Raw genomic sequence first — 22,338 nt, 5'->3', positions numbered from 1 at the left:
GAAAGGGCTCTTGGGGTCTTCTATCCTGTCACTTGCCAGTTATGTGATCTTCAGGCAAAGCCTTGGTTGTTCTCATTAGCAAATGGGTTTAGCCATCCCTCCTTCACTCGGTTGACATGGGTCTAATCAGAGAATGTATGCAAGGCTTACTAAAGGACCTGATCCCGAGACCTCAAGGACACTTTTCCACAGCTGATCCAGTTGATTCAGTAGTCACAGGCTTCTGGGAATATAAAAGTACCAGACACAGCATCCAAGGCCATTACTAGTCTGGCTGATGTTTCCATTGCCCCTCCTTTCCCAGTCCATCTTCAGGGTGAGAGTTCAAAGCACTACTAGAAACCTTGCTTGTGAAAGGTGACCAAACTAGGGGACCAGGAAAACAGCAAGGCTGGGGTCACATGTCTTATCATTACAGCAAATCTTGATTTAGGAGGGGTGCCTTACATTTTCATCAGGTCATAAAGCTGTACACTAGGAATAGAATGGTCTGTGTTCCAGATTAAGGCTTTGACATTTTTTTTTTAAATGCAGAAACTTTTTGTTTTGACATAAGGTGCTGAGATGGTCTCTGCCATTCACCACTTTATCTTCCTGTTCACTGAAGACAAACTGTCCTAACTCTGCTGCCTCCCCTGCCTGGGAACAGCAGCTGTAAAGACACACTGAACAGGTAGCAGCTCACCTCATTGCAGTAACAACAGCAATGGACTACATTGGTGAGCCAGGTAAGGAATGTCGCTTGGGTTTAGGCAAACCTCATAGAAAATTCCACTAACCACCTATATCAAGAGAATGGTCACATGACATCCATTGACTTTGGGCAACATCAGTGGCCCAGTTCTACCAGTCACTTGGGTCATGCAGACCAGGCAAGATCGTGGTATACCCTGACAATGGTCCCACCCTTCCTTCATCTCATTTCCACAACTTCAGTTCATGATTCATGGACTAACTGGGGAGGGGGTCAGGGGGGTTGGGGTGGCACTCAGGTATATCTCATAACTCTGAGGGGCAAAGTGGCACATTGAAGATTGATAGAAAGAACAATGGTAAGGGGTTTGGGGGGTACCAACACTCCCCTACCATCTGGCCTGCAGAGCATAGGATACCTGCTTCTAGCACCTGGCACTGATATTTTGTTGCCTTGCTTTGGTATCTCTTCCCAGAGATGAAAACAGAATTCCCCTCAACAGCCTGCTCGAGACACCAGGGATAAGGATACTCCCTTGCAGCATGGAAACAGCCCACCCACACTGATTGGATGTGAAGCAATTGGAACCATGGAGAAGGGTAGAGGGTTCGGGACTAAAGGAGAGTATGCAGGCTCAGAGAAGGCAGAGCTTCTGTGGCTAGCCCCCTCTGGGGAAGGACTGAAATTCAATACATTCAGGAGAAGCCCTCACTGCAGAAAAATGCTGGTGAACTGCAATTGCTTGCTCCCCTTTGTGCAGCTATTCCAGGCCCCTTTGATCATTATTAATTGAACCCACCTAGCTATAGCCTCTCTTGTGTAGGAATTTCTCTGAACATTCTTTCACTACCCGGTGGGCTCCGGAAAGCAGAGCCCAGCCTCTCCCTGGGAGGGAAAACTGTGGCTACTTCTTCGTCCACACCCCTTTGGGGTGGGGAGAGGTAGCGGAAGGGCAGAGCTTCAGGCTGCCCTGCTGTGCCTTAAACCACTGGGCATCCATCCCTCTGCAGCTTACTCTGGGCTTACTCCTGGCTTTGCAAGCGCGGCTGCTGCCACCATCAGGCTGACTTCGGGACTGCAATCTTCGGCGAATGTCTGATTTCCCCAAACATTTTTGCTAACTCCCATCTCTGCAGTTGACTCTCTTAGATGCTCAGCACCGTGTGAGAAAATAGCTCCAGAACCCAGCTTCCCAAAGATCTGCAGTTCAACGCAAACATGGAGTGTACTCCAGCATTTACAACAGAGGCAGAGAAAGGTGCAACTCCCACAATATAGGGAACAGAGCCGCCGGGGATTAAGTGGTGGTTTCTCCTTAGTCTTCAGGGCAACAGAGGATGAGAGTCTTCTTGTGCAGTACTTGGATGCATACTTAACTTTCCATCCCCTGAATGCTTACTTACCCAGAGAGTCAACTAAACCCCAGCGTGACTCCGAAGCTGTCATAGCTTCCAGCATTGCCAAGGGTGACAGGTGGACTGTCACACTATACCAGAGTGAAGTCACCTGTGACATTTGCAGGTGACTGACAGAAATGGGCACTGACATGCATTGGAGAACAGAAGGGCACAAGGGTTCCTTGCTGAAACCCAAGAAGTGAGTGGCTTGCCAGGGGATGTTTCTCTTGGCAACATCCCTGGTGACTTGAGAGCATCCGAGGTCTTCTTTGGAGAAATGGCTTTAAATAAACTTTAAGCATCCCCAAGACTCTAGCTAGCTTGGGCACTTCAACATCTTTATGGGCACTGATATCATAAGTTCTGGTTTCCTCTGCCTTTTCATTAGCCCTTATATTTCATCTGATAGTTTTGAATTTATTCTTAGACTTCTAGGTACCCAAAAGTGTGTTAAAAGGTAGGATATTTTAACCAGCTGATTATGAAAAAAAAATCCCCTCACCTCCTTGATTTACAGATATCTAAAGGTGGAAATAGAGGTGGGAAAGAGAACAACAAAATTACACAAGTAACTTCTTGATTACATTTCAGCCCTGCTACTTCCCAGGGACCGGTGGCCTGGAAACCTTGAGCCTTTGGGGTAAGGGGAAATTTCAGAAATGTGTCAGAGTCTAGGATCATAAAGAAATAGGACTACAAGGCTGGGTTACCTTCTGAAGGTCAACTCTGGAACTGAGCTCCTTGATCTTTATAAGGAACAGCTAAAATCCCCTTTTAATGCTTGGACATGGATGATTAAGACAAATTATGCAAGAGATATAGCTTAGTAGGAAAGTGTTTTCATAGTGAGGCCCTGGGTTATTTCTACAGTTTTGAGAGGTGTGGTGGTGATGGTGGTGGTGGTGGTGGTGGTGTGTGTGTATGGGGGATAGGGATGAGAACAAGATTTTCCTTCCATCCCAGAATCTGATTTCCTCATGCATAGTTTATGTTGTTGACCTGAAGCAGCCGGAAGCTACCAACTTCTCCAAGAAACACCAACCCACACAAAACAAGACTGGAAAGAACTTTGATCAGACATCACCTTTCTAGGGGCTGACAGCATCCAACCTGCCTCCATTGCTATTGTGACAAAATGAGGTGCTATTTGTGTACTTTATTTCTGAAGATTTGCATAGATGCTAATTATCATAGCTGTCATTATGCAAACAGAGGCATTGTTACTACTATTATTGTCAACAATGGCCAAAAGAATTTTCTAGGTACCAAAGAGATCTTGAATGCATGATCTACTTCCTAGAAGAACTATCCAAAACAACCCAATTGTTGCTAAGAGGTAGGGTTCTGGACCACTCTCATGTCCTTTCTTACCAGTTGGCTTCCTGCATTCCTGATGACCTGAATTCTTCTCTGAAAACACTCACAACAGAGTCCTGCTCAACAGACCAGCCTCAGACAAGACATTCAGAAATCCAAAGCTTTGGAAATGCCACTGATTACTTCTTGTAGGACACTTAGGGGTTTTTGTCTCCCCCACTGAGCTTCCTGCCAGCTGCCATTGGTTCCTGGAGAGAATAGGCCACAGGAGACACTGGTAAATCTGAGGACATACAGTCGCTACTCCTGAATGGAAGGTTCCTTGGCATGGGAGACTTGTGAAGCATTTCTGACATCTGAATAGAGCCTTCTAAGATGCTAACTTATTTCCTCCCACCCCATGCCTACAGTTTACTTCTTTTTGAGAACAAGAAAGACAATACCAGCAAAACACACCCTGGGCAGCTTGCCTTCTTCCTCCCTTCTGACTTAATTGTTCCCCCTCAATGTTGTTTCCTCTGTCCCTGTATCCTTCAGGGGTCTTCAGAAAGAGTTAATTCCCGTCCCTCATACCCTCCAACCACCCATGGTCCAGGTGCCCTCAGCATTCCATGCCTCTGGTGCTTTGAGCTCTCTTCAACACCCCTTCTCTGCCTTCCCTTGGGTGGGCAGACCAACAGTTAACTAGGTTCCCCATTGCTATTCTATTGCCCACTTTCCCATATCTGAACATACCAGCCATAAAGAAAGATGATCTGGAAAGAGGAAAGTGTGCTTCCACTCAATTCTACAAGTTTTCAGCCTCAGGGAAATACAGGGAATACCAAGAATAACAAGTGAATCACCACAGCTCTGATATGGAGAGGATGACAGACACTAAGCTACTAACCATCTTTTAAAGATACCGACTTCGTCCTACCAATCCACCCTTAAGAGATGTATCAAGTTATTCATAACCATGAACCTCAAGGCTCCTCTCTCATTTCAAACACATCCATTGTAAGCTCTGCTGCTGAGTATGCCATATTCTCTTCGGTCTTCCTGTCTGTGCACACTCCCAGGTACAGCCTGGACTACTTGTTTCTTGCTTTACCCAGAGCACACCTATCTATCTTTTAAGAGCAAGCACACATTGCATCTCTTCTGGACATCCTTTTAGGATGCCTTGGGCTGTCTCTGCTGTTTGTAGAGCATCATTCTATGGCCTTTGTGGAACTGTTGCCTGCCTGTCCAGAAATATGGTCTTACCTATTCCCACAGCAGTTTCTGATACCACAGTTATCACACAGTAGGCTTGAAATAAGTGCTATATGAATGGTCAATAGCTGAGCTTCTTGTCACAGAATACTATTTGCTCATAAAATAAGGAGCAATCAACTTTGTCTCCTGAGACATCAGACCCTATAGAACTCCTGAGGGAAAATTTGAAAGGGTAAAAGCCATGTGTGTTTGCCCTCTTATTTTCAATTTCCATAATGCCATCATCAGTTGAGAAGAATCTAAACTAGAAACAGCCATCCAGTGCTTTTCCTCAAGGGAGCAGACCACCTAGGCTATTTAGCTTGGTTCGTCTAAGACAGATTCATGCAAAATCTAGAGATTTTAGTTTTAACCATCCAAATCCCAGAATTGGGCTTGACCTTGACAGTGGAGACACAGGCAGGTCTGTGTGCACATGTAGAAGAAGGCAGGACGGCGTGTAAAGACTTCCAGGTTGCCAAAAGAAACCTCCCAGGGTATGTGGGAAGTTCCTGGTCTTCCCAGGAAGGAGTTGGAAGATTGTTTACCTCCCACTCACTAGAACCCACACGGGCCCCAGCAAAAGAACAATGGAAGCTACAATATCCATCCATACTGGCCACTATTCCAAAGCCTAAGCTTGTTACCAAGTAAACCCAGAGAATGCTGACATTTATTTAATCCTCATAGTGGTGTTGACTGTGTACTCAATGAAACACTGTATGCTTGCCGAAGATATTTGTTTCCAAGCAGCTTATGCTAAATTGCCATGATATAAAGGAAACACTTATCCAATATTGACATTTACCGACTTCTGGAAGTATACCTCCAGAATACTCATTCTTTACCTCTGGGAGGGGAGAAGGGGGCAATGATACGCATGGTGCTTGATGCTAAACTCTGCAAAGCAGGAAGTGGATCAAAGTGCATTTTGGTGTCTTCACTAAGTCTTCATTCGACCTTTCACTCTATAGCACAGAGTGAAAGGGTTTGGAGGGGTGTGTATGTGAGGTCAAAGCTCTGTCATGCTTAGTTCTAAAACTCTGGCAGAAAGCAGGGCTCATCATCCCTCATGTGCTTGGGAGAGAAGCATTTTAATGATCTAGAAGTATCTAAAGTCTCACTTGATGTGCATACCTAACTGGATAAATTCTGATTTCCCCTCAGGGAAAGAAAATGCCATACAATGACATATGGAATAGTGCTATGTGCCAGTGAAGTCGGCTCGCACTTCATTCCTTGAACTGGAAATAAAGCCCTCTTCTATTTGCAGTTCCAGTGAAGCAGTGAGAGCCCAGGCACAGGGCACTGCCTGGTACGTGGCTCCCCTCTCGCTTACAGATAGCATTGATGGCTCACTGAACTCCTGGCAATGGACAGCCCCCCCAGCACAGCTGCCCCAGCTGAACCCCGAGGATCTAAAATTCTGGGGTGTTCACTGGCCTTGAGTAAAAACTGGGGCAGCAAGAACCACTGCTGAGGTGAGGATTAGTGCCATAGTGACTCAAGCATAGGTAGAGGTGTGTGCATGATATCACCTAGCTTCTCTTCTGTTGGGTTAGAACATGGCTAGGAACAGACGGTCACCTTCAGGGCCTCTCTGTCTCTTGATTGACCTCAATTTTAATGATGTCTAAATTGTTTTTTTCCACCTAGAAATCATCTTAGCATCTTCCAGTGGTAAGAGCTGCTTGCAGCTGAGATCCTGTGCTTGCCCACCTCCACTCCTCCCACCTCCATTAAGACCTTAAAACAAGTATTCTTGGCCCTTCTCTCAACTCCTCCATCAAAGGCAATTTTATTTTTTCTCATTCCTGTTTCCAAAACAGTTTATCTTTTTTATCTCCTTGGAAGAAAAGTACTCTACAAATCAAAGGTATCATTAGTATTGTTATTATTTTGCTATTGAAATCTCTTGAATTCACTCTGGATTATTCATGTGCTTTTTTTGGGTCTGCAATATAATACTGCCTAAGTCACCCCTACTGGGCTAAACAAAAATGAAAAATTGCATCTTCAGGCCTAATCCATGGCTCCACCCCATCTCCTGCTGGTCCTGGCTTCCACCAACAGAGGCATACACACCAGGCAAGGCTGCTCCTTGGTACAATGCCTAGCTCGCTGCTGCTATGCTCTGAGCCATATCCTCCTTCCTGTACCCATGGCATCCTCTCAGTGCCATGCTATGATGCTGACTTCCCCCACCCCCAACACACACCCCTCTGCCCCTGGGGAGCTTCTTTTCTACCCTCAATAGATCTGAGGGCTCCCTGTTGGGCAGCAACCACTGAAGCCAACCCTATCCCCTACAGGCAGGCCCCACTTCTCCACCCAGAAGGTTTATTAAAGAAGTGGCCCCATGTCCTTGGCAGTAGTGCTCTGACCTTTCAAGATAAAAGAAGTGGTTCTCCCTCCCCTAGATGCTATGCCACTGGGGTGCCGGGAGCAGGGAGGCTCATGCTCATCACTGTTCATCTTTCATTCTGGGCAAGGACAAGTACCCCTGGAGTTAAGTACCCCCAGTCAAGTACCCCTGGAGTTGTCCACTCACAGTTTATTTTTCTGATTTTCCTCTGAACTGAACCCCTCTTCCCTCCACTTCATTTTGGGGGCACTGTCTAACATGTTTGTGCTCTTTACCCAAGCTCCTCCTCTTTCCCTCCTTTCCCCATGAGAGCTCTTGGTAAATTTGAGCTTCTTGCAGAGGCTCCTCTCCTTCTGTGGAGAGGCCAGCTCAACTCACCCAGTCTATTCACCCTCTGTCTGATGCTCTTCTGTTTCCTTGGAGATTCAGTTGTCTTATAACTCTGCCATCCAATGGCTATCTGGTTCTCTTTTTGATGCATCCTGATCATCAGGAGAGCAACTATTAAGGAGGCAGATCCCAGACAGATCTTCATGTAGCAGATGCTACTCACAGGTAAAATGTGATTTTATTTTTTACTCTAAATGTTTGGAATAGCCAGGAGCATGGACATAAACAAAGCAAACATGCATTCCAGGTAGGGCAGAGTTGGAATCCTGTGAACATTCCATCACTGGAGAGGACAGGACCCTCTGGGAATGCCAAGTGGAATGCCAGTACATGAAGAAAACACTCTTCCTAGCGCATGTGCACTAGGAGTCACCATGTCTATACCACTGAACATTACCCAAACTGTCTTAGAACTGAAGATGCAAGTGAAGCAGGGAGTCTTCAGTCCTGCTGAGACCCTATTCCTTCAAAGCCACCTAAAATGTGCCTGAACTGGGTAGATGGAATGAGGTTGGGAGATTAAGGAGGGCATAGAAGGAAATGGCTTTGGTGAACTGAAATAATAAAAGGAAAAAATGTAGCAAGTTCTAAGTTTATGGATGACAAAGGAATCGGTTCTTCTTCACCCGGGGGCAGAACATACCGTTTCTCTACAGGAGGCAAATTGTGCTGTGACATTATCCTTCTCTATGCAAGGCTTGGCTATCCTGACAGCTGAGGGGAGAGACATCCCCAGCAAGAGAGAAACTCTCAAATGGCATATGCTGGCAGCTCTCCATCTCCTATCAGGGCCAAATCCAGAGACACTGGCAGGGTGAGAACAGGGGACTGTCTCTTAGCTTTTCTACTACTACCTTACGAAAGAAAGAAATAGGTGTTCTCAATCTACAGGAGAAGTCCAAACTTTAGAAGAGGTAGGACCTTACTAACATCAACTATGTTATCTTCTGCCCTCTCTCAAGGGTTGTGGAACAAACTAAAGGTGAGTCAGTCAAAAATTCAGGAAGGCAAAGAGGATTGAGATAGACTTTAGGGATTTACCCACATGCTAATGAAAATTTCACAACATTGGGGCACTCTGGGTCCTAGGAGAAAGATGATGAAAACAAACTGCATTCTCAGAACCCCAAGAAGACACACAAATCCCCACTGGGAGAAGTGCTGGGTAGCAGATGGCCATGTCTTCAGCATGCCATATACAGTCCTAATAAGAGCCCAGGCTCCTTGTTCTCTCTGCATGAAGGATTGTCCTGACCCTTTATACACTTCTGTGGGAAAGCATCCAGAGGGTTCAGTGTGTAGGAGGCAGGGTCCAGGCAAGTGAGGGGAGTATAGAGGGAGGGCTAATTGTGGTTGCAACCTCACTCTTGGTTAAGAAATCTCAGTGGAGCCCTCTTCCTCTAGAATCTCATGGGCTAGTCCTTCCATGTCCTGTTGAAGGTAGGTCTGCTCTATCTAATAATTAACCAATGCATGACAGTAGGTACAATGTGGTACTAGGATACACACACATGTACACACACACATACACACACTCACACAGAAGCTTCTGGGAGAATTTACAATACTCTGCACAACACCCATATTTTTAATGTGTATTAAGGCCAGAGAGATGGCTCAGTGGGTCAACGTGCTTGCCACCAAGCCTGATGAACTGAATTTCATCCCCAGAAACTACATGGTGGAAGGAGACAACTAACTGCAAGTTCTCCTCTGACCTCTACACAGGCACCTTTGCATCCGCTTTCATGAGAGCAGGCACACACACACACACACACACACACACACACACACACACACTCACAAGATCTTGCTATCACATTGCAATGAACCAATCAAACATCTTCTCTCTTAACTGTATGGTGGTGCTCCTACACTCATGATTTCTAGTGTTCAGAGCAGGAAGCTTAGATTGCCCGGCTCTGCTCCATTCTCAGAGACTTTTTGAGTTTGCTTTGGAATTCTATACATCTACTGTTGGACATTGCATATCAAGTTCAGAACACCAAGAAGGTAGATGATGCAGATTGCATGGGGCTGTGGTTTCTTTCTACTGCCTTCAGGGCTAAGAATGGACACAACAGAGCATTTACCCTAGGTAGGTAAATATTTAAAGAGTCATACAAGGCAGTCAAGAAATAGCTTGGTACTGAGAAAGGAACAAGCACAGTAGAAAATACATTCTATAATGATTCAGTCAGGCAGGGAAGCACTTAGACACCCATAGGCTTCTCATGCCAATCTGAGAAAGTACTGATCAAGCTTCTAAAAATACAAAAGACTCACAGAAACTTGCATGAGATCCATGCAAGTGTGTGTGTGTGTGTGTGTGTGTGTGTGTGTGTGGTGTAAGGTCCCCTTCTCTTACAAATTCTATAGAAAACTTCCCAAGTGAATTAGATAAGAGGCAAAGGACAATGGGAGTCACTATTCATGTGTGTATGTTTGTGGAGTGGGCTTATGCAAGTGTGCACACATCCCATTGGTAATATAATCAAACTTGTCTCCCTCTACATCAGGATGCTGGGGTGGTTCTCATTCGTCTAGTGTGAAGTTTTTGTGCAAAGGTTGTTTGTCTTCATGTTGCTGTAGGGGGTCCTGGGGAGATGCACACACCCATATGAATGTGTGTGTGTGTGTGTGTGTGTGTGTGTGTGTGTGAGCTCATTATAAATCTGCATAGACATGCTTTACACATACTAAGGGGAAAGGTCCCTCTGGTTTAACCAGGAGTGATAACTGCAAAGTTTGACCTGCATGGGTAAGTGGGAAATCTACAGTGACAACAAGGACCAGCTGAAGAGAGAAGGAAGCTTGGTTTTATTTATATTTGGCTTCTCCTGACAAGAGAAGCAAGGGATGCACAGTGTTTGCTTGGGAAGGCAGCCACCCATGGTGATGTTCTGCTTTCTCGAAAACTTTTACCCTTAATTTAATCAACAGATGGACGTTCTCTGTTGTGGATTTTTCCGAGAGAGTCCTATCCTTCCAAGAGCTGTGCTGGCAGACACACATGCTGCCTCGGATGGCAGAGGTGGCATTGGCATCCCAAAAGAATGGGACGGAACCGGTTTACTTGGCCCCTTCAGTCTCAATTCCACAGGTGACTGTTGATGCCTTTAGCTAAGTAAGCGCTTAGTTCTCCTTCCACCATGACCAACCCCATGACTCTCTCAGTGGCAAGGAGCCCAGTGGTAGCAAAGTTCTTTCTGGAGAGTTCACCTGCTAGGTTGCAGAAAGGAAGCAATCAGCACCAGGGGCGGAATTCCATTTCATGCACCTAATCCAGTGCATGGTAGGATTCAGAATGCATCCTTGCTTAGGGAAACGGGTGACATTCAGTGTAACTCTTTCCAAGCTTTCTTTTCCCCAGTCGTTGTAAATGCCCGCCTCAGTAAGTTCCGTAATCGCATCCCTTTCTGCAACTATGCAGACCTCGCACATTTGCTTTAAACACACCCGGGCAAGTTAGACCTTATTGAAGCTGAAATCTCCACCTACACCGGGCTCACCTTTTTCAACCTGGCTATGAAGGCGAGCAGGCATCCCGAAGTTCCGAATGGCCTGGCCACACGGCTGCTATCTAATTAATATACCGAGTGCATAAAGAACTTACATGCATCGGAGAACTTACATTGAGTTGGACGTGGACAAGAGAGACGAGAAAGTGCAGCCTCCCCTGTTCTCCCAGCCCCTTCCTTCCGAAGGGAAATCTACAGTACCATTTTGTTGCTTTTGCAAACGCAAAGAAGCGACGCTACTCACTGCCGCTGGGCCGGCACCGAGACCCGCAGCCAGTGCGAGTTCCCAAGCCTGCCCACCTCCCAGCCCTCAGCCTCCCGCGCCCTCCTCCGCCGCCGCCGACTTTGCTCCAACTCCGGCGCGCCGGGTTCCTACCTTGACTGAAGAGGAAGAAGCAGAGGAAGAGCAAATCCAGCTGGAAAGGTCTCATTCCTCAGCGCGCGGGCAGCCGGCGGGGCAACTTGGGCGTGCAGTTAGTTTCTCTTCAAGCGCGGCGGCTGGGCTCGCGGTGCTCAGCCTCCGCCGCCGGTCCTCCAGGGTTCGCGCCGACCATCTATCGGTCAGTCGGTCTGTCCCTCCTCCGGTCCGCTTAGGTCTCGTTGTGTGTCTCCCAGTATCTGCAGGCAGCCGAAACCAAATGCTTGTTTTCAGCCGCCTCGGGAAGCCGGGATCCTCAGCAATGTCCCTACTCGGAGCAGATCCATTCTCTGGCTCTTGGCATCCCAGGCACACGGCTTCCTCTGGCGGGCTCCTCCCACAGCGAGCAAACGAGCTAGCGAGCGGGCGAGCGAGCAAGCGAGTGACGAGTGACAGAAGGGCTCCTTTCACAGAAGCTGGGGCGGGGGGAAGAGGGAGGGGAAACAGGTCATAATTAAAGAGGAAACACTTGGAGAGGGGAACGCTTTGCAAAACGGGAGGGTTGCAGAAAGGCTGTGCTTTCCTTCTTTTCCCTACACAGGGGGATATTCTGCTTTTGTTGCCATTATTGACCAGAACGCGTAGTGAGCACCGAGCGGAGCTGTGACTTTTTGTTCACACGATGTAATGTTGTTAAACGGGAGTGAAGTTACCGATGATTAGACTCGTGCACATGCATCGAAATGTGCCTGCCTTGCTGTTGCACTAGGGACTGGCAACTGGGCTAAAAGGGAGTAGGGAGAGGCCAGCAAGGGTGCGTCTTTCCCCAGCAAGGACTTGGCCAGTGTGTGTAGCCAAGACTAGGGAGTTGAGGAGATAAGCACAAGAAGGGCAGGCTTTGCGTTTTGGGGGACTTTCTTGGTGTGTGTGTGTGTGTGTGTGTGTGTGTGTGTGTGTGTGTGTGATGTGGTGACGGTGTGATAGTGGTGGTGGTTTGTGTATACGTGTGTGGGGAGAGGTAGAGGGGTGTGTGTGTGTGGGGGGGAGTTGGAGTTGATAAGCCCTGGTTGTTTGGTTCTTAGTTTGCTTGCACTGCTCCTGGGAAACAAAATGCAGGAGTAAGAGCGAACGCAGGCAGGTTTGTGACACATACCTATTTATTACTATTATCCCAGTCTGTGTTTCTCCTAACAAGGACAGGCAGCAGTCTGTCTTTGCATTTGAGTCTCTCTCCTCTAATGAGCACTCCATCACTCTAAGGATGCCTTTTCTCCAAAAGGTGCTGTGAGTCTGATTGCCAAGGAGAGGCCAAGGTCACAGGCAACAATTTCTTAAGAACCTGCAAGTCTTTTACCTGTCATGAAAAACCACACTCAAATCAAACTCCATTTCCTCCAGGATAGCATTTATCTAGGTCTATTTACTTGGTACACATTTAGGTATGCCATGGAGGGAAGTAAAATTGACCATGCCTCCAGGAGCTTGTGATCCAAAGTTGAAGTAGAGTGCACACAAGACACAAACTCTAAGTATCTTACAAAGGAACACATAAAATATATGCAGTGTTCTAGAGAGTGGGTGAAGGGGGACTGAAGGAAGAGATGGGGAAAATGAAAGATGCTCTCTCAATGTGCGTCATTCAACATTCAATTATAAAATCAATCATTACTTTCTGCAGTCTTTGGACCTTCGGGAGTCCTTCGAGGGATCTCTTACCCTTCCATCAGTATTACAGTATATGGGGGCTTTGCTGACTGCAAGGCATATTCCAACTCTGAGTTTCCACGTGGATGTTAACAAAAAAATGTATCTTACAATTTATGAACCACAAAGAGGCAGGGACATATGCATAAGTGTGTACTGGTTGGAGCTGACACCTGGCAGTGACATCAAAGATCTATAAATTAGTAGGTATATGCTTTGTTGACTTTTCCATTCTTAATATAATAGTTTAACTACATCACTTAGAGGCTGTTAAACATATCAAAGGGAAATCTATAAACTGGTGTATGTGTGTGTGTGTGTGTGTGTGTGTGTGAAGATGTTGAATAACAGAGGCAACACTATCAGCCAAATTTGCAAGGCACAGAAGCAACATTAGCATAGCCTTGGTCCATTAGCTTGGCTTAAGAGATAATGCAATAAAACACAAGAGGTAAATCAGAAACACACAAAAGATGGATACTAATCCCAAGTAGCATATGCGATATAATATATGAAGGGTGAGGATCTGGTATGTATAGTGCTGTACATCCGCAGCAGTTTTTCACTAAATATTCAGGGCCAGGGGAGATGAAAGGTCTGAGTCCCACTTCAAAGGCCAAACCATGCAGAGAACGAACCTGCTAAGATGTAGAAGGAATGTACCTGCCCAGGCAGCATTTGATATTTTAACTAAAGATTTATCTTCTCTCAGCTGTTGGTTAATTTTCATTGCAAGCTTCTAAATGGCCCGCGGCCCAGGTTTAATTCAGCCCCTCTGGGATAAATATTACAAAAACAGGGTCATGAGGCCAGTGAAGTGTGCAATACTCGACTGGTCGTCAGAAACACATAGCAGTGTACGTTCACCATACCGAGAAGGCAAGCTCACTCTTGGGAAGAGAGGAGTGGGAGTCCAAGGTTGGAAGGACCCGTTTTGCTTTGGAGCCAGTCTCCAAGATCCACCTTGTGACCCCCCCCTACCCTGGTTACGGACCCTCCCCTTTTCTAGCCAGCAGGGTGTGTTCCCCCCACCCCCGACCCCGGACCCCATTCACTCCCTCCGTCAGCCTCCGGTTTCCTGCAGAAAGAGAAAAAGCTTGGATTAAGTAATGAGCTGACTGCTTCTAAAAGGACCAGGAGGCGTTTAAATCCTGAGTGCCGGAAAACCAACGGCAATCTTCCGCGGCTACCACGTGGGGCAGAGAGAAGGCGAGCGATACCTGCAGGACCCACAGGCTGCCGGGCTCTGGCTCTGGCGCCGGCCGGGACAGAGGCCCCGCCATCTCCGCCCGCGCAGGCTGGCGGCCTCCCCTCCTCCCGGGGCTCGGTTAACCTCCCGGCGCTGAAGGAGGGCCTGCTCGCAGTTTGCTGCGAGGGAGGCAGGCGATGAGAGGACGGCTCCACCTGATGGAGAAGCTTGGAGAGTCCTTAGACGCGTAGTGCGCGTCCAAGAGGGGCAAGGAGAGCGAGCACCACCCCTGCAGGCAGCCACCATCTAGGGGGTGATACGCAGAGGACCGGGTCTCAGGACACAAAGCCTACGGGAATAGTAGCTATCAAGAGACAGCTGAAAGCCAGCAACTTGGGAAGCCGCCTAAATTCAGCTTTCAACACAAGCAGACTCCAGGTCTCCTTGGAGTCCAACGGTGCAAGGCTGGGTCCCTCACCAGCAGGTGGCACCCTCTCCAGCCTTTCTTCTCCAGGTTTATAGCCTGGGAGGGGGACTGCATCAGGCCCCCGGACCTGGTCCCCAGACCTTGAGCACCAAGCGCTCTGTCCTTTGAACACCCCTGCCCCACCACCTCCGCTTAGTTTCCTGTTGTGGTAAGTGGGGAGATCTCTCAGAGAGCCGCGCGCAGCTAGGTGCCCACAGAGACTCTCACGAAGCTTTCAATTCTCCTATTTGCTGCCCAAGAAGTTGCAGAAGGACCAAGCCCCATCGGATAGCTTCCAAATCCTGCTGTCTGGCAGTGAGCGTGTCCTCCGCTCCCCACCAAGCCATGCTGAAATCAAAGGAGAGTACTATTGTTCTGTCTTGAACAGGCTGGCCTTCAGACAGCCCCTACAGACTCAGGCTTATTCTGATCCCAGTGGCCACTTTTCAGTGACCGTTGTGGCTCTCCGTCCACTATCAATCACATCTATTGCCCAAGTTTATTGCTAATGCTCATTTGGAGATTTTAAGGCGTGTAGAAAGAATATTTGATTTCCTCTTCTTGCAAAGTTTGTCCTTCACTCGGGGAGAGGTATACACCCATGAAAAACATAAAACACCTTGCTAGCTTTTTAATAAGAAAGAAATTGCTCTGAAGGTCATCTACTGCAGATCATCCTTTTTAGATGGGATCAGGTTGATTTACCTGAGGTAGGGTAGGAAACTGCAGAGCTAAAAGCTGTCAGGACACAGGGCATCTTGTAGTCCAGAGCCTCTGCTGGTAGGCACTCTCTGCTGGCTCCCCAGTCCTCACCACACACTGTCTAGATGAACCCATGTGCACCTGTAGGACCCCTAAAGAGAAGGAACAGCTTCTTTAAGAGTCAGGCAGTCAACACCGAATTCCCAACTTATGACGTCTTTGCGGTACATACATTATAAACTACATTCTTTTGATTTTTACACATTCTGCCTGTTCTGGTTGAAACCTTCTTGCCCAGAGATTTAACACATTTTGAAGGGGTCCCTATTGGGAGCTCAGAGTAAGCTGACTTTCCATGCCTAGTGAAGTTAATAAGGGCTGGAAACTACATACACCTCTAGAAACCAAATGGTTTGCAGAGGCCGTCTCCGGGTGGCGGCCATCTGACCCGGCAGGGACAATCTTCCAGCCTATTTCTTTTTCATTTCGCTGAGCTTCATTTCTTGCTCACATGGGTGTAGCTGGATTATAAGACCTTAACCCCCTGTTCACTGTGGTTGGTCTCTCTGTTGTAGTGGAAATGGCCGGAGGAAGCAGGTGTTCAGCTTTTTCAGAGTATTTGCTAAAGCCCAGGTGTCTCCCTCCCTGACTCACCCGAGGTTCCATCAGCCTCTGAACTAACCCCTGTCCTGGACATTGCTAACTGCTACATATTTAATAAACATGGCTATGTCTTCTTCATTTATAAAATGACTGGTTTGAACCCACAGACCTTTGAGATCCTCTTCAAACCTAAACACTTCTGATGTCAGGCCACAGTTCTCGGTATGGAGAGATCTACGGTAGTGTCTCCAATGCTATCAGTGTTAGTGTAGTTTATTTTCAGGGGTCCATCCCTGGGAAATCGGCTGTAGCCATGAAGTCTCTTGGGGCCCCTCTGATGTGACAGGCTCCAGCTTTCTCTCACTGGCTTCAATTTCATTCTGCCCTGGATCCACAACTTGCTTGTTTGCTCCCCTCTTCTCCTTATTTCCCCACTTATCATGCTCATATGCAATGTGGGCTCTGGATTCCAGAACAGACTTTCTTCAACATGAATCCTATCATTATGTTGAATGCAAACCCTTTATTAACACTAGAGTGATGATGGCAGTGTGGTTGATGGGAAAAGAATTCCTTTAGCGTCCATGAGGACCACAGCACTTTGCATTTGATCCTAACATGAATCACATTTTACCACAAAACATCTTTTCTCTGATACCTTGACTGCTTGATGAGTGTAGGAAGAGCATCACTCTAGCTTGCTTGTGCCTCTGCTCTTGTTCTGGTAGGCAAGGAATACCAAACGCACTGTTGGATGGATAACAAAGCTTTACCTAGTGGCCCACATCTTGCCTCCTGTTTTCTAAATCCAATTTAACTTCATCCTTACTCTGTTATTAGGTCATTGTCAAACATCTGGCATGTGCCTGCCACGCTCTGGCTGTATTTTATGGGTCTGGGTAATGAATTGAGCCTATATATAGTCTGTGAAATGTGGAATCCACTTTAAGATGCATGGCACTATAGAAATGAAAGATATTTTTATCTCTTCAGCATCATTCTGCACAAGAATATGATTCTCTGGCAGTGCTGTTTAAGAACAATAGACCTGTTTAGCCTTGACACAGTCATGCATTCAGGGCACTGGGTATTCAGTTCACATGGGAGAGGCATTATCTCTCTCAGCAAAGGCCCAAAAGACAGAGTGTTACAAAAGGAGGTGGTGGTGCACAGTGCTTTGTCTCATTGCTAGCCGAGTACACAGGCCAAGACCTGCCTCTAAGCTCCAGGGACAGCAGTGGGGAAAACCTCGGCATTCTTATTCAGAGATTAGAACAGGTCTAGTGTCATTTTGGAATATGCCATGTGTGCTTTTTGTGTATATGAATAGGCTAATTATGTAGAAAATATTGGAAGACAAAATGAAATTCCTGTTATATGACTAATTTTTGGTATTCAAAGTCAGAGAATTTATATTGCATTTATCCTTTTTTTTATCTGCATACCCACCCCCACCTAAGCCTGTGTTATAAATTAGTCAACTTTCATGCAGCTTAGGGAATAGCTAGCTGCATTTCACATGAAGTCCCCATGAGCTTTTTTACTATAGCAAGTCTCTTTCTCTTTTTATATGTATATGTATGTATGTATATTTCCCTTTCTTACTCTTCTTTCCCATATTCACATACTAAAATAATACACTTCCACATGCATGTTATAAAAATTATAATGTGAAAAATTGCAAGAGTACACAAGCATGCATGTATACACTCATGCAGACACACATGTGCCACTTTACTGTTTACACACTAGCAATGAACCGAACTCCTTTACCCAAGGCTCAACTCCTTTCCTGTCTACCCATATCCATACATTCTCTCTTTGTGGGGTAGTCCCCAGACAAATATGTCCCCCTCCCCTGTTTAACCTGCTAATCTACCACATATCTGTTTGAGATTAATTTCTGTAATATTTTCTCATGCTTAGAAATATAAAGTAGCCATCTTGGTCTGCTTATGAGGCTGTAACAGTATCTTGCTAACTGATGACTTAAGAAAAAATAAGCTCTTTCCCTACAGTTTTGAAGGGCTGGAAGTGCACTTTCAAGGCACCATCATGGCCAGGTTCTGGTAAAAGTCTGTTTCCTGTACTGTAGCAGCCATTTTCTTGTTATGTTTCTTTCTTTGGATTTGGTACATCCTCCTTTCTTCTTACATGGCCACCAATCTGACTGTTTTGTTACCTGTACCCTATGCCTAATTTATCTTTAATGATACCCAAAGGTTTTGCCTCCAAATACATCAATATTTGAGGGGACATAATTCAATCCATCAAGTCGTTAAGGCTGAGCACATATGCCTAGGTTGCACTGTGGAGTGCCGGTCAAAACAGCATGCCTTTCTGGTCTCATTCTTCTCCTTTGCAACCTGAACTTTAATCGCACTAAATTATCTCACCGACTCCAGACAATGTGTCCAGACTGCACTGTTTCTTCTCCCTGCTAGGCTTTCTCTCTCTCCCTCACTTTATTCTGTCCCCCTAACAAATGGCAGATGTTCCTTGAATCAGGTGGAATGCTGTGCAAGTCAACTTTCTGTTATTGTAATTAAACGCTGAGATAATCAACTTACAAAGAGAAGGGGATTGTTCTGGCTCAGTTTTGGAGACTCTGCTCTGTAATCAAAGGCTTCATCGTTTTGAACCAGAGGTGAGCAAAACATCATGGCTAAAGCATGTGTGGGGACAAAACTGCTCACCTCATGAGCCAGAAAATGAAGAGAAAAAAAGAGAGATGAGGATCCCTCATGAAAGCAAACTCTCATGTATGACACTCAGTGACCCACCACTCAAAGGTTTCACCACCTCTCATTAGCACCCTGTGCTGCGGATCAAACCTTTTACCCCATGGGCCATGGGGGAGACATTCATCCAAACCAAAGCTAATGTCTCTTGGGGGGAGGGGGTTACTTCTCTGCTTCTTCCTCCTAGCCAAAAATGAATAGCTTCTTTGTGGAAATTATCTTTTACATTTTGTGATTATAATATAATCACATCATTTTTCCTTTATTTCCTTTCTTCTAAACTTTCCGTACACACCTATTTGCTCCTTTTTCAAATTCATGACCTATTTTTTCATTGTTATTACACACAATGTTATTATACACACATACACACCCCTAAATACATAAATACAGCCTGCTTAGTTTCTCTACTGTTACTTACATGTTGCGAGAATCTTCTTTGCCTAGCTTTCTTCAGTGTCCTTACAATCGCTGGTTATACAACTGTTATATTGTAATTGTGTTTATTTATTTCTAAAACTAGATGTGAGATCTTCAAGGCTTAGGATCACTTCTTTTGACTATTATATTTGCATAGTCCAAGGTATATAGAACTCAATGTCTGGCACATGGCAATTGTTTGCTAGATAGTACAAAAAGAAATGAAATTCAGTTAGCACTCCCTGTGTCCTTTGGATACCTGTGCTTTGGGATTCTCTTTGTTCATCACCCAATGGCTTTAGACCCAATTGGAGAAAAGTTCACATTTCTCAACTCTAAGCAGATGCACCTGAAGGTTGGAGAGAAATATTTCTGGCTATTTTGAACCCAACCTGAGTCTCAGGCAAATGTGGGAAGGTGATGCCATCAGATTCTGTAAATCGTCACCTAAGTAGAGCATTCACATAAAAACAGAATCTCTGGTTCTTCATATTGCTCAACTACACATCCCCAAACTAGCTCAGAAGCTGTCACACTCTATAACAATTGTGCAGACATAGGTTCAAAGTAAATGAGGAAAACCACCATTAATTTTCCCCACACTAGAACCAATTTGAATAGAGTTGATGGTTCAGTGTTTTCCTGAAGTCTGTGTCCCTTCATCTTTTCAGCTGCTGACTGAGATTGGATGTCGGCAGAGACAATTCCTCCTGCCTCCTGTGTTTTTGGTGCCAGCTCAGTACAGCTCCACTAGATTTTGACTTTTTTTTTTTTTTTGATCACATAAAAATAGAGGGTAAATATAATATGGTGAAGCACAACATGAGGTCCTTAGGCTATAGTATCTGCATCCCTGTGTCATGCTTTGAATAAGGGATGCTCCTCCACAGGCTTATGTTACCTTATCCTGGTTCCCAGTTTGTGGTACTATTTGGAAGAGAGTTTTAAGAAGCGAGCCTTTGTTCAAGGAAGTTAGTCACTGGAGGCATGCCTAGAAAGGGCATGTCTGGTTCTGGCCCCCCTCTCCCTCCTTTGCTGCTGCTATTAGAGAGTAGCTCTGCTCTGCTAATGCCCTTGCACCATGTTGTTCTGCCCTGCAGCACCACAGCTCAGAAACAATGGAGCTGGCCAAGAAGGGCTAAATCCCTGAAACTGGAAGCCCAAGCAAACCTTTCCTGCCTTTGGTTATTTCTCTCAGGAGTTTGTCACAGTGTCAGAAACAACAACAACAGCAACACAAACAACACCCTAACACACTTTTTGCAATGTGAATTCTGAACTGGAATCAAAATCCCTGATGGTGTGTGTGATGGTTTCTGTATGCTCGGCCCAGGGTGTGGCAGTATTAGAAGCTGTGACCCTGTTGGAGTAGGTGTGTCACTGTGAGAGCAGGCTTTAAGACCCCTTTCTAGCTACCTGGAAGACAGTATTCTGCTAGCAGCCTTTAGATGAAGATGTAGAATTTTCAGCTCCTCCTGTACCATGCCTGCCTGGATGCTGCCATGCTCCTGCCTTGATGCTAATGGACTGAACCTCTGAACCTGTAAGCCCCAATTAAATGTTGTCCTTCATAAGACTTGCTTTGTTCATGGTGTCTATTCACAGCAGTAAGACCCTAACTAAGACACTGTGTTTTAACAATCCTTTTAGATAATTTTCTTGCATTAGAGAGCTATTGTTATGAGCATTCCTGTGTACCATCACACAGTACAATAATAATGAAGCTGTACCTAAGCCTGTTCTACCTATCTTCCTTGCTTTCCTCCATCCCACTGGAATATTTTTAAGCAAATTCAACTCAGACATCATATGCTTTCACCCACAAGTATATTCCCATGCAGTCAGGATTTTAATATAGATAAAACAATATTTTACTATTATATTTGTTAGATTGGGAACAGAATCTCTAGACCTTTTATCCTTAAGTTATCTATTCTTTGTTTTAAGATTTATTTATTTATTTATTTTATGTATGTGAGTACACGGTCACTCTCTTCAGACACACCAGAAGAGAGCATCAGATCTCATTACAGATGGTTGTGAGCCACCATGTGCTTACTTGGATTTGAACTCAGGACCTTTGGAAGAGCAATCAGTGCTCTTAACCACTGAGCCATCTCACCAGCCTAAGTTATCTATTCTTAGAATGCATTTGACAGTTTTAATATGATACTTTTTGGTTAAAAAGTCAGCTCAAGCTAAGTAAGATTCTTTTACTTTTGTGGAATTTATTACTTAACTTTAGTTAAGAATTTACTAACTAGAAATGGGTGTCTCATCACTATGGTGGGTATCTCAGTCAGCTTGGGGTGCCATTACAGAATAGCATAGATGGTTGCATTAGACAACAGAAATATATTTCTCATGGTTCAGGAGGCTGGCACTTTCTGCATGTCCAATCAAAATGCTTGTATGGCTGGTGTCTGGTGAGACCTTGTTTCCTGGCTTTACAATTGCCATCTTCTCCTTAGTCCCATTCAGGAGGGCTCTACACTAATAACCTAATTGCTACCTATGGGTAAGGTCCTGCATCCTACTACCATCCAACCAGAGATTAGAATTTCAGTTGGACTTCTTTTGGGTAGGGAGAAAACACAGACACTTGGTCCATACTGAGGATGGAAATACATGCACACGGAAGAATCAGATCCTGTTAAGGATATTGTCAGAATAATGTAAATCTTAGGCTTGGAAGAGACCAAATCAAGGCAGTCAATGAAAGCATTGTGCAACGTGACTCAATTGTTTTGCCAGAAATAGGATATATTCACAATATAACTCCATGTTCCTTCACCTGGTCTTTGATATGTTTGCTTGTATGAAAATTGGCTAAAGTTGAGTCACAAACCATGACCTTGACTACTTCTTTGATGAAGAGGTGTCAACTCACCACTCTGTTTTCATCTATGACATGTGATGCATCCCCATCAGTCACCTCATCACTGGGCTGTGTTGCCTGCTTTCCTCAAGTTCTGCTATGCCTGGGAGATTTTATTAGATGCTGAGAAACTCAAGTGAATATTTGATCCCATCTTCAGATGTCTGTAGCAAAAACTGACACTTGCATGGAGCATGATTTGATAGCAATATCTGCAAAGTGTCAGAAAGGGGAGGGGATCGATACACTTAATTTACTTGGAATAATTCATTGCCTAACTGGAGTTTTCAGTGAGGGCAGACAAATTCCACTCTAAACTAACTCACCCACCTGGACTGGGAGGAAGGCAGTGAA

General features: G+C 45.5%; 1 protein-coding gene across 4 annotated transcripts in view; it reads right to left on the bottom strand.

Moving 5' to 3' along the window:
• Kirrel3 (kirre like nephrin family adhesion molecule 3) overlaps positions 1–11,757 on the bottom strand; it is a 553,650-nt gene extending 541,893 nt beyond the window's left edge. For all 4 annotated transcript variants that reach the window (XM_031344058.1, XM_031344060.1, XM_031344059.1 and 1 more), the window contains exon 1: positions 11,300–11,757. In XM_031344058.1, coding sequence (XP_031199918.1) covers positions 11,300–11,354 — 55 coding nt within the window. In that variant the 5' untranslated portion in view covers positions 11,355–11,757. The remainder of the gene's footprint in view (positions 1–11,299) is intronic.
• Between the last annotated feature and the right edge of the window lie 10,581 nt (positions 11,758–22,338).

This window comes from Mastomys coucha, unplaced genomic scaffold (genome assembly GCF_008632895.1).
Source record: "Mastomys coucha isolate ucsf_1 unplaced genomic scaffold, UCSF_Mcou_1 pScaffold23, whole genome shotgun sequence".
NCBI lineage: Eukaryota > Metazoa > Chordata > Mammalia > Rodentia > Muridae > Mastomys > Mastomys coucha.
The sequence above is the reverse complement of the archived record's forward strand: the minus strand, read 5'-3'. Positions and strand labels throughout refer to the sequence as shown.